General features: G+C 35.4%; 1 protein-coding gene across 3 annotated transcripts in view; it reads right to left on the bottom strand.

The window, feature by feature from the left end:
* Window positions 1–13,171, bottom strand: part of LNPK (lunapark, ER junction formation factor) — an 89,990-nt gene that overhangs the window by 14,304 nt on the left and 62,515 nt on the right. For 2 of the 3 annotated variants that reach the window (XR_012333071.1, XM_019923002.3), the window contains exons 10-12: window positions 4,590–4,695; window positions 3,244–3,314; window positions 2,168–2,338 (exon numbers count right to left, since the gene is read on the bottom strand). Coding sequence is in view for 2 of the 3 variants with exons in the window: in XM_019923002.3 (XP_019778561.1) it covers window positions 2,168–2,338; window positions 3,244–3,314; window positions 4,590–4,695 (348 nt within the window). In the remaining variant the exon portion in view is untranslated. Of the gene's footprint in view, window positions 1–92; window positions 176–2,167; window positions 2,339–3,243; window positions 3,315–4,589; window positions 4,696–13,171 lie in introns of all 3 variants that reach the window. The other variant, XM_019923004.3, reaches the window with a different exon arrangement.

Genomic DNA, 13,171 nt, shown 5'->3' with positions numbered 1-13,171 from the left:
TACAGACTATCTTAACCAAATGGAATCTCTTCAGTTTCTAGCACTGTGGAACTATCAGACCCTGCCTCAGTGTCTTCACCTATTAACGTTACCTTATTAGGGTTGACTCTGAGCCAGTTAGACTTCATTCCGGAGATTTCTGACAGAAAATTAGACATCTGGGGTATTGCTCCTCCTAGATTAGATGAGAAGGAAAGGTATAGCTGGGTGTTGTTTTGCTAAATGTGCATCTTGACCTTAGCAGAAGATATAAAGTATGGGACTCATTATCAAGATATCTATTTTGTTGGCTGTTTTTTCTTTTCTTTTGTCCCAACTACTGGCTTTCAAATATTCACTTTAGCTTTCATAAGCAAGGTTACTCATGGAAAGTACTCCAATTTTTCCTCTGGGCATCTTCAGTACGGAATTCTTTAATTTTTAGTTCCAAGAGGCTTGCAATGGCAAAGCAGATGATTTGCATGTGACAGCATGCAGCTCAGAGCATGACTTAAGCAAAAGAAAAAATCTGATATTGTGTTTGGAGTCGATGTTGCAGACTTGGAGAAGACGAATGCACTGATTCAGTGTTGGAAGTACACAGGCCTCTTGTCATGGCTATCTGTATTCAAATTCATTTTGATATTTGTTAGTAAGCCAAAAGCCAAGCCCAAGTCAACACACATATTTTAGGTCCATTCTTCGAAGGTAAAAAAAAAAAAAAAAGATACTCAAAGTTTCATACTAAACTTTAGATATGCGAAAATTCACTGCCTCATATATTATTCTCAGTTCAAGCACTTTTTCTACTACTCAGTGATTTTTATAAAGAAATCAAATATATATAACTGATAATTTCAAGAAGTTAAAAAGATGCATACTGACTACTACTTAAACTATGTGAACTAAACTTCCCATATGCATTTTTTTTTCTGTACCAGGTAAAGCACCAAAATATCAGGGCCTTTGTCATAATTTTAGCAATCTTCATAATTCAGAGCTGCTTAACAAGCAGCTCCTCACTCAATATTAATAACAAGAAATAGCTGGCCATTAATAGTCAGATTTTCCATCTCATCTTTTCCATTTTTTCATGAAATTTCCTCAAGAATTCCTAAAACAGAATTAAAAGATAAGTTCTAAAACTCAATGAATCTTGATAACTTCAGTTTCTCTAAAATAAGGTTGTTTTGGGCTTCCCTGGTGGCGCAGTGTTGAGAGTCCACCTGCCGATGCAGGGAACACGGGTTCGTGCCCCGGTCTGGGAAGATCCCACATGCTGCGGAGCGGCTGCGCCCGTGAGCCATGGCCGCTGAGCCTGCGCGTCCGGAGCCTGTTGCTCCGCAACGGGAGAGGCCACAACAGAGAGAGGCCCGCGTACCGCAAAAAAAAAAAAAAAAAAAAAAACGGTAAAATAAGGTTGTTTCACAACAAAGGCATTCATCATCAGTGTTAAATCTTGTGGACCTCAATAAATTGTTTGTTTCAAAGAAACACCAGTCCTATCAACATAGTCTTCCAAAGAATGTAAGGCTGACTTTCCAACCCCAAAGTTTCTGGCTTTCGAGTAACTTCTATTCATTGAAATAGTAGGCACAAACCTATTTTTATCAATGTTAATTACAAAGCTTGTAAGAAATTTACCCTTATGAGTAGTAGTTTCATAATTCTCATAATCTGCTTCATTTAAGTAAATTGAAAAATAATTCCATGAAAACATTACTAGTTAAATGTCCCAACAGTTATTAAAAGAGGTAACTCCATAAATAATATTTACCTAGCTATTTCTAGATGCTGCTTAACACAATATAACCTGTATTTTAAAACTGAAACACATCAGGGGCTTCCCTGGTGGCGCAGTGGTTGAGAGTCCGCCTGCCGATGCAGGGGACACGGGTTCATGCCCCGGTCCGGGAAGATGCGGTGGAGCGGCTGGGCCCGTGAGCCATGGCCGCTGAACCTGCACGTCTGGAGCCTGTGTTCCGCAATGGGAGAGGCCACAACAGTGAGAGGCCCGCATACCGCAAAAAAAAGCAAAAAAACCAAAAAAAACTGAAACACATCATACCAGTTGCACAGGAGGCCATAGTATCAGAACAACAGCTGATATACACATGCTGCAAAATCTGATCCATTCTTGTCTAAAACATTATTAAGAGACAAAACTTTTTAATTAACATATTCATACCTTCACTGATCTGGTTCTCTGATGAAATCACACTTCCTGAGGGCAAGGAACCAACTGTGCTTGAGCCTTCCAAAGTCTGCCCCTTCTCAAAACTAAACTCTGGAAGTCTTGGAGCCTGGGGTCTGGTTTTTCTTGCAGGATTCAAGAAAAAACAGTAGGCACAACGAAAAGCTGCAGAGAATTTAAAAAAACAAAACAAAAATCATAAAACCAAAGAAATTTTAAGGACTAATCAAGTAACTCTCAAGATTACTTTTACAAGCAGTCAAAGAAACCTTCAAAAGTTACTTAGCCCTTGTGAAATTACTCGTGGTTTTAATAATATTATGGCAGGTGTTCTAACCAAAGTTTATTTTAAAGCATACTTTCTAATTATTAAAATTATAATATCAATTTAAAGCAGAAAAGATAATAAATTACATAGCAGGTTAACTAATAGCAAAACAATATTATAATGATCTAAATGTGTTACAGAAGTTACATTTCTAGTCACCGGAATCATTAGGTATCTTAAAATCCAGAATTTTGCTCACTTGACCCAAAAAATGTAGTATGTCATATTTGAGAAGCATAATTAATTTAGTTCAATATTTTTAAGTACTAGTAGCTGCACATAAAAATATTCTGAGGAGCTTTAAAAAAATGCTGATTCCTGGACCCCACCCCAGATCAATTAAAGCAGATTATCTGTAGGTGGGACCTGGGCATCACAATTTTTAAAAGCTCTTCATGTGATTCTGATGCACAGTGAAGTTTAAGAACTGGCCTAGGGACTTCCCTGACGGTCCAGTAGTTAAGACTCCGTGCTTCCAATGCAGGGGAAGTGGGTTCGATCCCTGGTCGGGGAACTAAGATCTCACATGCTGTACAGCATGGCAAAAAAAAAAAATAATAATAACAACTGTATACTGTACGAAGAAAAAAACCTGAGTTGTCTTTCCTACTTTGCTCTGTGTTCTACAATATCCCTGAACAACATATAAAGAGTAGTACCTAAAATAAAATGGCATTACATGGGAATTGGCATAGAATGAAATATTTAAAACATTTAAATCTAACTGCCAAATAATTCTTACCAATGTATTCAAATTCTTCTTTCAAAGCCATGCCATTGTGAGAAAAACACTGCTGACATATAAGGGCATACCTACATCAAAAGGAAAAATGAATAGAAAAGTTACAAATGCAGATAAAACCCATGGAAGAGGCTACTTTAGCCATCACAGCTGAAGTACACAGTACATAGCATTTAATATCGCTAAACATGTCATAGTAGATTAGATATTACTTATAAAACAATAAACAATACTCTTTAAACATGCTTACAGTAAAAATTTCAACTATTTTAAAATATAATTTATACATCAAATTAAAAATAAACTAAGAAACACTCAAATGAAAATATTCTTACTAAGTAAGCAGAAACATATTTGATAACAGAACACTTAAATTTTAATGTTTTCTAACATATATTCCTGGGGATGACAGACCCCAAATCTGTGGTCAGATTAAGACTGGAAAAGATGAAACCTCTTAGAGATCCACAGTGAGTATTATTAAAACCTCTGAGATGTCTTGTAGTAAAGAAATTAATTTAATCTTGTTTAGTCCAGTCCAAAGGTTAATTTCTATACATCATGATGCCTCTATCTATCCCAGTTACACTTAAACATCTTCTGCATTTTCTACTTATGTAATCTCTCTGTTCTCTGCATATGTACTTAACAAATACTTGGCCCTATCAAACAACATTCTATCTGTTTTGAATAACATATAATTTTTTACATTAACATTAAATTCTAGTCCCTTTATTAAAACGATAATATTAACCAATAACCTTGTCAAATATCTACTCTAAGAATATCCTAAGAATTACTTAAAAGTCTATACTGTGACAATTGCTCTGCTCACATCATACCTATAATCCTAGAGTTATTATAAGGATTAATTAAGATAATACCTGGAAAAGCATTTTGGAACTGTAAGTGCTAAATACATGAAATTATCCTCACTGTTATTAAAATTATCACCATCAAGTCCAGTACTCACATTTGTAAAACTCCATTTCTTACAACCTACCAACTTTTCACTATTTACATGCTCTTCAAGTTCGAAAGAGTCAATGAAATGATTCAATTTCTCTAAAAATTACCTTATAGTATGGTTATAACATAGCAGTTACAATATTTTTTCTGTTATATATAATACATTTTTAAATTTTTTATCTAGATACTTTAAGCTACTACTGAAAAATAATTGAATATGTACTCTTTTGCAGGGCTATAAAATACTCCATTACGTTCTAAAATCAGGAAACAAGAACCACAAAGTTGTAGAACATCTAGTGCATGTGCACACACACATACCCTAACCAATAAGCTTTTCTTCATTTTCATTTTTCTACCACCCTAGTAAACATTACCTGTTCTGTGGACCATCACCAACTAAATATTCAACAATTCTATCCAGAGCACCTCGTTCTCGGGGCAGAATAGGTCTTGCTAAAGGTGGACCAGGAGGATGAAGACCTAGTAAATAAATAAATATATATATAACTTATATGTATAAAATACATTTAAACTTTAATTCAGTTGCCAAAAACTACCTATGCTTGTTCGAACTTTTAAATGATTTTAACAAAACAAAAATAATATTGTTATTAACCTCTGTGTTCAAATTTTCATTGAAAATACTGCACTACAAAAAATATATTTATACATGTGCTATATTAGAACCAGGAACATAATCTATTAAGGAATAAAGCTATGTTGAGTTCTGTACAAATTAATTTTTAAAATGCTCAGACTCTTAAAAGTTTATGTAATAATAAACTAGGGGACGTCCACTTTGTACCACAATAGAATAACCAGGGTCAGATTTAATCTTCCCACCTAAAACAACTAAAATACTGTGTAAAATATATGATGCAATGGTCTTAAAGACACTGGATATCAGGCAATGTAAGATAAAGATCCCTGAAAGACAAAAAGCAAATAAGATGAGCCCACTGCCAACTCCCAACAGCCAACTGCCCCCAATCTGTTGCCTGGAGAGAGTTTCCAGGTAGCAACTCAGGCAGGGTAAATCCAGGTGAAGTTCATCAGTCTCCTTGAGTTGAGGAGATAAAGCTGGAACTCTGGGGAGGCCAAGACAGGTTGAGTTCACTGGAAAGAGTACCAGAGAGGAGAGAATGCACAGAGCAAGAACACCAAAGATCTGCCCAGGATGCCTATAAGGAAGACTACCTGAGGACAGAGAAATAACTGCCCCAAAATACTAAAGCTACCAGTGCTCACATGGGATCAAAAATATCACATGTTCCCACTAGCCAGGGTGGAAAACTTCATAACTCACAGGTCATCGGGTAAGTATTCAGAGGAGCTTTGTATAGGAATATGAAAACATCCTGTACCCAATAAGGTTAGATCTACAATGTCTGACATCAGATAAAAAATTATTAGACATGCAAATTAGCAGGAAAATACAACCCATATGAGAAAAATCAATCAAAAGTGACCCAGAAATGACAAAGATGACACCATTAATAGACAAATATACTAAAACACTTATTATGACTATATTCCATATGCTTGAGAATCCAGAGGAAAGACTTAATATGTTAAGTAGAGACATGAAAAAAATTTAAAAGATCCAAATTGAATCTCTACAGGTGAAATCTATAATATCTTGATTTAAAAATCCACAGACGAAATGAATAGCTGGACATTACAAGAAAAAATTAGTAAACTTCAAGACAGAGCAACAGAAACCATACAAAATGAAACACAAAGTCTAAAAAGATTTTTAAATGAACAAATCATCAGTGAGCCATGGAACAACTTCAAGCACCTAGTATACATATAACTGAAGTTCAGAAGAGGAGAGAGAGGGAAAGAAAAATATATTAGAAGAAATAATGCACAGAACTTTTCCAAATTGGACGAAAACTGTAAACAAACACACAGACCCAAGAATATCAACAAGCCCTAAGCACAAGAAATATAAATAATATTGTGCCAAGTCACAGCATACTCAAACTGCTTAAAACCAGTGATAGAGGGAAAATCTTAAAAGCAGTCAGCTGTGGCACAGTGGTTGAGAGTCCACCTGCCAATGCAGGGGACATGGGTTCGTGCCCTGGTCCAGGAAGATCCCACATGCCGCAGAGCGGCTGGGCCCGTGAGCCATGGCCGCTGGGCCTGTGTGTCTGGAGCCTGTGCTCCGCAACAGGAGAGGCCACAACAGTGAGAGGCCCGCGTACCGAAAAAAAAAAAAAAGCAGTCAGAAAAAGATACATTATATACAGAGAAACAGAGATAAGAATGACAGATTTCTCATCAGAATATAAGCAAGCCAGAAGACAGTGAAACAGTATCTTTAAAGTTCTGAAAGAAAAACTATCAAATTAGAACTCTGTATTAATGAAAACATCTTTTAAAAATGAAGGCTTTTTTTGGACATACAAAACTGAAAGAATTCATCACTAGCAGAACTGTACTACAAGAAATGTTAGAAGAAATCCTTCAGGCAGAAGAAAAATGACATCAGACAGAAAGCTGGATCTACACAAAAGAAAGAGGAGTACCTGAAATGGTTACCATGTGGGTAAATACATAAAATTTATTATTTAAATCACTTTAAAAAATAATCAGTGGCTTAAAGAAAAAGTAATACATGATTTCCCTTCCTGTCCAAAATTTCCCATGAAAGCTTTTGTAAGCCAAAATGGCATAAAGTGAAGAAGCAATTACCTTAGGATACATCTTGCTAATGGATGCACAAAATAAATTGAGATAAAACACAGATGTTCACAGACAAAGTTCAAAGCTATGGCGGCTTGATGCTGAGATGCTGAGTGTAGTTCCCAGGGAAGTAGCTTGGCGGTGCCACTCTTGCTGCTCAGGATGTGCGCTGCCTCTATAACAGCTCACTGCAAAACAAACGCTAAACGCTATTTTTGCTTTCCACCTTTTTTCGTAAAAGCGAAAACCCTCTTCCGATTTCTTTCAGTTAGTGAAAACAGGTACTAATGTAGGTCTTTCATAAAAGCAAAGTGGTGTAAAGTGAACTTTCAAAATGCGGGGGACATCTGTAATTTCTTCTGGGGTTTATAATACATATATAAGCAAAACGTATGACAACAATAGCACAAAGGCCAGAAGGAGAGAAACATAAGTACACTGTAGCTTGATTCGTAAACTATGTGAGAACTGGTATCATATTACTTGAGATGAACTATGACAAATTAAAGATACATACTGCAAACTCTAAAATACCTGCTAAAATAACAAAAACAAAAAAGCACTATAGCTGATTAGGCAACAAAAAGAATTAAATGGAATCATAAAAGACACTCAACCCACAAGAAGGCAGAAGACAGGAGAAAGGTAGCAGAACAGATGGGACAAATAGGAAAAAAAATAGCACAATAAAAGATTTAAACTCAAACCTAAACATACTAATCATTACATTAAATTTATGTGGCCTGAACATCCTCACTATAAGGCAAATATTGTCAGAATGGATAAAAAAGCAAGACCCAATAGATGCCGCTTACAAAAACCCCATTTTAAATATAAGGACACAAACAGGTTAAAAGTAAATGACAGGAAAAATATATAAATACACTAACACTAATCAAAAGAAACCTGGAGCACTTGTATTAATAGCAATCAGAGTAGATTCGGGAGCAAAGAATATAATCAGGGATAAAAAGGGTAATTTCATAATGACAAGGAGTCAATTCATCAAGAAGACATAATAATCCTAAACATATATGTGCATCATAACAGAGTTTCAAAAACTAACAGAACTACAAAAAGAAACAAAGACACAATTATAGTCAGAGATTTCAACAGCATTCTCTCAATAATTGACAGAACAAACAGACAGAAAATCATTGATGACATAGAGTACTATCTACTACCAACTTGACCTAATTGACATTTATAGCCATTCTACCCAACAGGAACAGAATATATATTCCTTTCAAGTGAACATAAAACATACACCAAGACAAATGATAGTATGAGGTATAAAACAAGTCTCAATACATTTAAGAAGATTCAATAATTCAAAGTATGTTTTCTGATAACAACAGAATTAAATTAGAAATCAGCAACAAAAAGACATCATGAAAATATCCAAATTTTTGGAGACTAAATAATAGACATATAAAAAATCCAGGCTTTAAAGAAAAATCAAAAAATAAATTAGAAAGCATTTTTAACTAAATGAAAACAAACAAAAAAACATGTCAAATTTATGACATGCACCTAAAGCAATACTTAGAGGAAAATTTATAACACTAAACACTATACCACTAAACACCTACAAAACAGGATAGGCCTAAAATCCATGAATTCAGCTTCCACCTTAAGAACCACAAAGGAAACAGCAAATGAAACCTGAAGTAAACAGAATAAAGGAAATAATAAAGATCAGAGAGGGAATTAATAAAAGAGGAAATACAAAAATAATAGAGAAAAGCTAGCTCTTTCAGAAGACCAATTGCATTGATAAACGTCTAGCCAGACTAATCAGGGAAAAAAAAAAGGAAGATACAAAATACTAACGTTAAGAATGAGACAGACTTCCCTGGTGGCGCAGTGGTTAAGAATCCATCTGACAATGCAGGGGCCACAGGTTCGAGTCCTGAACCAGGAAGATCCCACATGCCAAGAAGCAACTAAGCTCGTGAGTCCCAACTATGGAGCCTGCGGTCTAGAGCACGCGAGCCAAAACTACTGAGCCCATGCGCCACAACTACCGAAGCCCAGGCACCTAAAAGCCCATGCTACACAACAAGAAAGCCACTGCAGTGAGGAGCCTGCACACTGCAACGAAGAGCAGCCCCCACTTGCTGCAACTAGAGAAAGCTCGTGCATAGCAACGAAGACCCAATGCAGCCAAAAATAAATAAATGAATAAATAAATAAATAAATTTATAAAAAAAAATGACATAAATCGAGATAGTAAAGATATTAAAAGAATAAGAAGGGTATATTATGAATAACTTTATGCCAATAAATTCTGTAAGTTAGATGAAATAAATTCCTCGAAAGACTACCAAACTACCACAACTCACTCAACAACAATTAGATAACTATTTAATTTGTTAAAATTTTGTTAAGAATTTTTGCATCCATGTTCATGAGGGATATTAGTCTGCAGTTTTCCCTTTAAAAAACTGAATTTTTAGTTGCAAAAAAAAACCTTCCACAAAGAAAACACCAAGCCCAGGTACTTTAACCTATAAAATTTTAATTTATTATTAAGAAATAATACCAGACCACAGGACAGACAGAAGAAGCAAGAAGAACTACAGTCCTGCAGCCTGTGGAACAAAAACCAAATTCACAGAAAGACAAAATGAAAAGGCAGAGGACTATGTACCAGATGAAGGAACAAAATAAAACCCCAGAAAAACAATTAAATAAAGCGGAGATAGGCAACCATCCAGAAAAAGAATTCAGAATAATGATAGCGAAGATGATCCAGGACCTCGGAAAAAGAATGGAGGCAAAGACTCAGAAGATGAAAGAAATGTTTAACAAAGACCTAGAATAATTAAAGAACAAGCAAACAGAGATGAACAATACAATAACTGAAATGAAAAATACACTAGAAGGAATCAATAGCAGAATAACTGAGGCAGAAGAACAGATAAGTGACCTGGAAGACAGAATGGTGGAATTCACTGCTACAGAACAGAATAAAGAAAAAAGAATGAAAAGAAATGAAGACAGCCTAAGAGACCACTGGGACAACATTAAATGCAACAACATTTGCATGACAGGGGTTCCAGAAGGAGAAGAGAGAGAGAAAGGACCCAAGAAAATCTCTGAAGAGATTATAGTCGAAAACTTCCCTAACATGGGAAAGGAAATAGCCACCCAAGTCCAGGAAGTGCAGAGAGTCCCATACAGGATAAACCCAAGGAAGACATACACCAAGACACATAGTAATCAAATTGGCAAAAGTTAAAGACAAAGAAAAATTATTAAAAGCAACAAGGCAAAAATGACAAATAACATACAAGGGAACTCCCATAAGGTTAACAGCTGATTTCTCAGCAGAAACCCTACAAGCCAGAAGGCAGTGGCATGATGTATTTAAAGTGATTAAAGGGAAGAACCTACAACAAAGATTATTCTATCAGGCAAGGATCTCATTCAGATTCAACTGAGAAATCAAAGACTTTACAGACAAGCAAAAGCTAAGAGAGTTCAGCACCACCAAACCAGAGCTAAAACAAATGCCAGAGGAATTCGCCTAAGTGGGAAACACAAGAGAAGAAAAGGACCTACAAAAACAAACCCAAAACAATTAAGAAAATGGTAATAGGAACATACATATCAATAATTACCTTAAATGTGAATGGATCAAATGCTCCAACCAAAAGACACAGGCTTGCTGAAGGGACACAAAAACAAGACCCATATATATACTGTCTACAAGAGACCCACTTCAGACCTAGGGACACAAACAGACTGAAAGCGAGGAGATGGAAAAAGATATTCAATGCAAATGGAAATCAAAAGAAAGCTGTAGTAGCAATACTCATATCAGATAAAATAGACTTTAAGTAAAGAATGTTACAAGAGACAAGGAAGGACACTATGAAAGGGATCAATCCAAGAAGAAGATATAACAATTATAAATGTATATGCACCCAACATAGGAGCACCTCAATATATAAGGCAAATGCTAACAGCTCTAAAAGAGGAAATCGACAATAACACAATAATAGTGGGGGACTTTAACACCTTATTTACACCAAAGGAAAGATCATCCAGACAGAAAATTAATAAGGAAACACAAGCTTTAAATGACATAATAGACCAGATAGATTTAATTGATATTTATAGGACATTCCATCCAAAAACAGCAGATTACACTTTCTTCTCAAATGCACATGGAACATTCTCCAGGATAGATCACATCTTGGGTCACAAATCAAGCCTTGGTAAATTTAAGAAAATTGGAATTATATCAAGCATCTTTTCTGACCACAATGCTATGAGATTAGAAATCAATTAAAGGGGAAAAAACATAAAAAACACAGACACATGGAGGCTACACAATACGTTACTAAATAACCAAGAGATCACTGAAGAAATCAAAAAGAAAATCAAAAAATACCTAGAGACAAATGACAATGAAAACACGATGATCCAAAACCTATGGCATGCAGCAAAAGCAGTTCTAAGAGGGAAGGTTATAGCAATACAATGCTCCCTCAAGAAACAAGAAAAATCTCAAATAAACAATCTAACCTTACAACTAAAGTAACTAGAGTAAGAAGAACAAACAAAACCCACAGTTACTACAAGGAAAGAAATCATAAAGATCAGAGCAGAAATAAATGATATAGAAGCAAAGAAAACAACAGCAAAGATCAATAAAACTAAAAGCTCGTTCTTTGAGAAGATAAACAAAACTGATAAACCATTAGCCAGACTCATCAAGCAAAAGAGGGAGAGGACTCAAATCAATAAAATTAGAAATGAAAAAGGAGAAGTTACAACAGACACTGCAGAAATACAAAGCATCCTAAGAGACTACTATAAGCAATTCTGTGCCAATAAAATGGACAACTTGGAAGAAACTGACAAATTCTTAAAAAGGTATAACCTTCCAAGACTGAACCAGGAAGAAATAGAAAATATGAACAGACCAATCACAAGTAATGAAATTGAAACTGTGATATAAAATCTTCCAACAAACAAAAGTCCAGGACCAGATGGCTTCACAGGTGAATTCTATCAAACATTTAGAGAAGAGCTAACACCGATTCTTCTCAAACTCTTCCAAAAATTTTCAGAGGAAGGAACACTCCCAAACTCATTCTATGAGGCCACCATCACCCTGATACCAAAACCAGACAAAGATGTCACAAGGATAGAAAACTACAGGCCAATATCAACGATGAGCATAGATGCAAAAATCCTCAAACAAAATACTAGCAAACAGAATCCAATAGCACATTAAAAGGATCATACACCATGATCAACTGGGGTTTACCCAAGGAATGCAAGGATTCTTCAATATATGCAAATCAATCAATGTGATACACCATATTAACAAATTGAAGAAAAATCATATGATCATTGCAATAGATGCAGAAAAAGCTTTTGACAAAATTCAACACCTATTTATGATAAAAACTCTCCAGAAAGTGGGCACAGAGGGAACTTACCTCAACATAATAAAGGCCGTATACGACAAACCCACACCAAACATCATTCTCAATGGTGAAAAACTGAAAGCATTTCCTCTAAGATCAGGAACAAGACAAGGATGTCCACTCTTGCCACTATCATTCAACATAGTTTTGGAAGTCCTAGCTATGGAAATCAGAGAAGAAAAAGAAATAAAAGGAATACAAACTGGAAAAGAAGAAGTAAAAGTGTCACTGTTTGAAGATGACATGATACTATACCTAGAGAATCTCAAAGATGCCACCAGAAAACTCCTAGAGCTAATCAATGAATTTGGTAAAGTTGCAGGATACAAAGTTAATGCACAGAAATCTCTTGCATTCCTATATACTAATGATGGAAAATCTGAAAGAGAAATTAAGGAAACACCCCCATTTACCACTGCAACAAAAAGAATAAAATACCTAGAAATAAACCTACCTAGGGAGACAAAAGACCTGTATGCAGAAAACTATAAGACACTGATGAAAGAAATTAAAGATGATACCAACAGATGGAGAGATATACTATGTTTCTGGATTGGAAGAATCAATATTGTGAAAATGACTATACTCCTCAAAGCCATCTACATATTCAATGCAATCCCTATCAAATTACCAATGGCATTTTTTACAGAACAAGAACAAATCATCTTAAAATTTGTACGGAGACACAAAAGACCCCGAATAGCCAAAGCAGTCATGAAGGAAAAAAACGGAGCTGGAGGAATCAGACTCCCTGACTTCAGACTATACTACAAAGCTACAGTAATCAAGACAATATGGTACTGGCACAAAAATGG

Source organism: Tursiops truncatus, chromosome 7 (assembly GCF_011762595.2).
Source record: "Tursiops truncatus isolate mTurTru1 chromosome 7, mTurTru1.mat.Y, whole genome shotgun sequence".
Lineage (NCBI taxonomy): Eukaryota > Metazoa > Chordata > Mammalia > Artiodactyla > Delphinidae > Tursiops > Tursiops truncatus.
The sequence above is the reverse complement of the archived record's forward strand: the minus strand, read 5'-3'. Positions and strand labels throughout refer to the sequence as shown.